We start from the raw sequence: 4749 nt of genomic DNA on the forward strand, positions 1-4749 counted from the left end.
CACACACACGAGCTGTAATCAATTTAGATTAGTCTCCAAACCCAGGAACGAGTGCCAGTGAATGTTAATGAATGCAGCGTGTGCCGCTGGCCGCAGGATTGGCCGGTCACTGTTATGAGGCTGAAGCGGGATGGACGTGTCACGTTGGCAGCGGTGTGCTGTGAATTTTAATTGCTTTATTTGCATGTTAACGGGCAGATGGCACGAGCTCAGACTCACGATGCCACTGAGCGTATGATGGCATTCCTGCGCCGTGCAGTTTATATCTGTTTCAGGGCTGTTTGTGAAGGTTAATGAATCTGTGTTTGGGAGTTTGGATGCTTTGGGGTGAGAGAGAGAGACAGCAGTACTAGTTCTAGTAAAGGTTGAGTTGACCCGCTGATGTTTCTCGTCAGTAAGTTATGCTCATACTAAAGACCCTGTCAAATCAATGCATTTCTTCCTCTGCTTTACTGAACAATTAAATGCCTTTCCCTGCATAATTAATAAGCATCCATGAGGAATACAGATGGCTGGAAAGGTCTGAAAGGTAATAAAAATTAGCAGCAGCAATTAACATGCTTTTTTTTTTACTTTGGAAAGAAATTAATTATTTTATTAATCAAGGATGCATTATACTGATCAAAAGTGAAAGGAAAGACATAATGTTTCAAAAGATTTCTATTTCAAATAAATGCTGTTCTTTTGAACTTTCTGTTCATCTGTGAATCCTGAAAAATAAAATGCTCAGTTTCCACAAAAATATTGTGCAGCACAACTGTGTTCAACATTGATAATAATCAGAAATGTTTCTTGAGCAGTAAATCAGCATATTAGAATGATTTCTGAAGATCATGTGACACTGAAGACTGGAGTAATGATGCTGAAAATACAGCTGCGCATCACAGAAATACATTACAGTTTAACAGAGATTCACATAGAAAACAGCTGTTTTACATTAGAATAATATTTCACTGTTTTTACTGTATTTTTGATCAAATAAATGCAGCCTTAGTGAACAGAAGAGACTTCAAAAACATTTTAAAACTGAAACTTTAAAAACTCTGTTTGGTCGCATGTTTATTTGTAATTTTGCATTTAACCGATATTCACACGCTCTAGCCGATAAACGGATGTCGTGCTGATGTTTGGATGATCTCAGTGTTTTTTCTCGTCTGTGTCTCAGAGCATTAAGGTGAGCTGGCAGCCTCCACCTGCAAACACACAGAACGGATTCATCACCGGATACAAGATCCGCCATCGCAAAACGGGCCGGCGGGGGGAACAGGAGGCCATCGAACCCAACAACCTCTGGTACCTGTTCACCGGTGAGTCCGTCTGCGCAACACGATGCTGGATGTTTTCCATCACATGCATCTGAATCAAGGCCGTAACCATGTCTTGAACATTGCCATCTCGTATTCGTCGGTGAAAAAATGTTGTTGATGAAAATCATGATGAAAATCATGATTCGGCAATTAAATTAACACTGTTTGATACTGAAGTAACTAAACTTACAGCTTCATTGTGTGTAGAGAGAGATGCACATATGCAGTTATTTAATTTTGGGTGAATTTTTTTATAATTCATCCGTTTAAATTATATTAAGCCTTAAAGTTCTGCATAATTAAGGGCGTGGCCACTTGAGTGACAGGTGGATTGTCGCTGCTGACACTGCCATCGAGCTAGGTGGGCGTGGCTTCAGCAACCAGCTCCTGCCTTTTTGCCCATTTTCGATTATCTGGGAGGGACGCGCGGTGACGCGCTGCCAAGATGGCGACGGCCGCCTCCGCCCACTTTGAGCTTCAAAAACGCTCTTCAGAAAACTACGGGTGACGTCACGGACACTACGTCCATGTTTTTATACAGTCTATGGTCCACACCAGCGGATGATAGCGTCTGTTAATTCTAAGCGCACGCTCGTCTGCCGCTTTAAATTCTCGAGCTCGTTATAGCAGGATGGATTCTGATTGGCTGTCAATGTTTGTATCGTTCATCAGCTGGAAAAAAATCGTTCTGAAAGTGATTCCAACTATATCATTTCTCTTTTTCTTTATCGTTATAGCTGTGGTGTGGACTCTGCTATTCTTTAATATTAAGAATGATTTTTAGAACTATATCTTTATCTTTATAGCTTGGTGTGAACGGGCCTTAAGACTGTAGAGGCAGACTGTCATCCTAAAAAGAGTGCTGCTTTTGGCCCTTTCTAATTATTAACTAATGTCTATGGTGGTTAAGGCCCTGATCTGAATGGAAGAACAGATTCCCATGTTTTTCATGCGATGCACTCCTCCGCTGCACGCTTTGTTTCTTTAAAGCCGGATTCTATGCATGCTAAAGAAGTTGACGCATCACGCCGGATTTGTCGTCCTCCGGGACTTTGGGACTGTAGATGTGTGTTTGTTTGAATAGGGTTTCTGAATTTATTGGAAAATCATATTCATTTCCATTATTCCCTTGATGGATATCTCACTAAGTTGCTATTTCTGAAGGGATTCATTTCACAGTGCCGCTGGAGTGTGTTATGCTAATTCCCCACACTCCGGGGTATTCAGGGATGACAGCACCCTACTATCATAATTGCGTTTTTTTATCTTTACACATGATGGAAATGCATCCTGATCTGTTTAGATGAGGGTTGGAGACCTTGTTTACCTTGCCGCCTTGACTGATTGCTGTTTACTAATTAGAATCGCAAATAATAATCACACACACACGCGCACACTGTGACTCTGGCTCTTTGTTTATTGTCTGACAGGACTGGAGAAAGGCAGCCAGTACAGCTTCCAGGTGGCAGCCATGACGGTCAATGGCACGGGGCCCAGCAGCGAGTGGCACACGGCCGAGACGCCTGAGAATGACCTGGACGGTAAATACGACTGCATACGCACAGTGCAGCACAATTCCCTCTTTAGGGCGGCTTAAACCGGTCCGAGGTGGATAGGCCGGTCTGTTTTTATGGTATTTGAGGGGTTTAGCACTAATGATGGGCGCTTGCTTTGTGAAGCTTTGTGAGTTATTTGTTTTGAACCAGTGATTCAGAGCGCGTATCAAACCAGCAAAGTCATGTGATTTCAGTAAATTACATCAATTACATTAGAACTCTTTCGAAATGTTCAGTGGTTTGCCAGTAGGAGGAATTGATCAGTATCTATTCACCTATCCACCTATCCATCATCCACCCATCCATCCATCTATCCTTCTATCATCCATCCATCCATCTATCCTTCTATCATCCATCCATATATCTATCTATCTATCTATCTATCTATCTATCTATCCATCCATCCATCCATCTATCCTTCTATCATCCATCCACCTATCGATCTATTGTCCATCCATCCATCCATTATCTATCTATCTATCTATCTATCTATCTCTCTTTCTATCCATCCATCCATCCATCTATCCTTCTATCATCCATCCACCTATCGATCTATTGTCAATCCATGCATCCATTATCTATCTATCTATCTATCTCTCTTTCTATCCATCCATCCATCCATCTATCCTTCTATCATCCATCCACCTATCGATCTATTGTCAATCCATGCATCCATTATCTATCTATCTATCCATCCATCCATCCATCCATCAATCCGTACGTCCGTCCATCCATCCGTCCATTTGTCTATCCACCTATCCATCTACCATCCATCCATCTACCCATCTATCCAGCTATTATCCATCCATCCATCCGTTATCCAATCATCCATCTATTTTCTATCCATCCGTCTATTCACCTATCCATCTAACATTCATCCACCCATCCATGCACCTATCGATCTATAATCCATCATCCATCCATCCATCCATCCATCTATCATCCATCCACCTATCGATCTATCATCCATCCATCCATCCATCCATATCGTTCTATCATCCATCCATCCATCTATCCTTCTATCATCCATCCATCCATCCATTCTTCTATCATCTATCCATATATCTATCTATCTATCTATCTATCTATCATCCATCCATCCATCTATCTATCTATCATCCATCCACCTATCGATCTATTATCCATCCATCCATCCATTATCTATCTATCTATCCATCCATCCATCCATCCATCAATCCGTACGTCCGTCCATCCATCCGTCCATTTGTCTATCCACCTATCCATCTACCATCCATCCATCTACCCATCTATCCAGCTATTATCCATCCATCCATCCGTTATCCAATCATCCATCTATTTTCTATCCATCCGTCTATTCACCTATCCATCTAACATTCATCCACCCATCCATGCATGCATCTATCTATAATCCATCATCCATCCATCCATCCATCCATCTATCATCCATCCACCTATCGATCTATCATCCATCCATCCATCCATCCATATCGTTCTATCATCCATCCATCCATCTATCCTTCTATCATCCATCCATCCATCCATTCTTCTATCATCTATCCATATATCTATCTATCTATCTATCTATCTATCATCCATCCATCCATCTATCCTTCTATCATCCATCCACCTATCGATCTATTGTCCATCCATCCATTATCTATCTATCTATCTATCCATCCATTCATCCATTCATCCATCTATCCTTATATCATCCATCCACCTATCGATCTATTATCCATCCATCCATCCATTATCTATCTACCTATCTATCTATCTATCTATCTATCTATCATCCATCCATCCATCCATCCATCTATCCTTCTATCATCCATCCACCTATCGATCTATTATCCATCCATCCATCCATTATCTATCTATCTATCCATCCATCCATCCATCCATCA

The 4749-nt window shown here is 41.3% G+C and overlaps 1 protein-coding gene across 1 annotated transcript in view; it reads left to right on the plus strand.

Annotated features, from left to right (window-relative positions):
• The window catches only part of dcc (DCC netrin 1 receptor), a 199002-nt gene that overhangs the window by 131804 nt on the left and 62449 nt on the right, over nucleotides 1-4749 (plus strand). Inside the window, 2 exon segments of the mRNA XM_016524048.1 lie at nucleotides 1166-1307; nucleotides 2738-2848. Of these exon segments, the coding sequence (XP_016379534.1) occupies nucleotides 1166-1307; nucleotides 2738-2848 (253 nt within the window).

This window comes from Sinocyclocheilus rhinocerous, unplaced genomic scaffold (assembly GCF_001515625.1).
Source record: "Sinocyclocheilus rhinocerous isolate Xijiao unplaced genomic scaffold, SAMN03320098_v1.1 scaffold991, whole genome shotgun sequence".
Lineage (NCBI taxonomy): Eukaryota > Metazoa > Chordata > Actinopteri > Cypriniformes > Cyprinidae > Sinocyclocheilus > Sinocyclocheilus rhinocerous.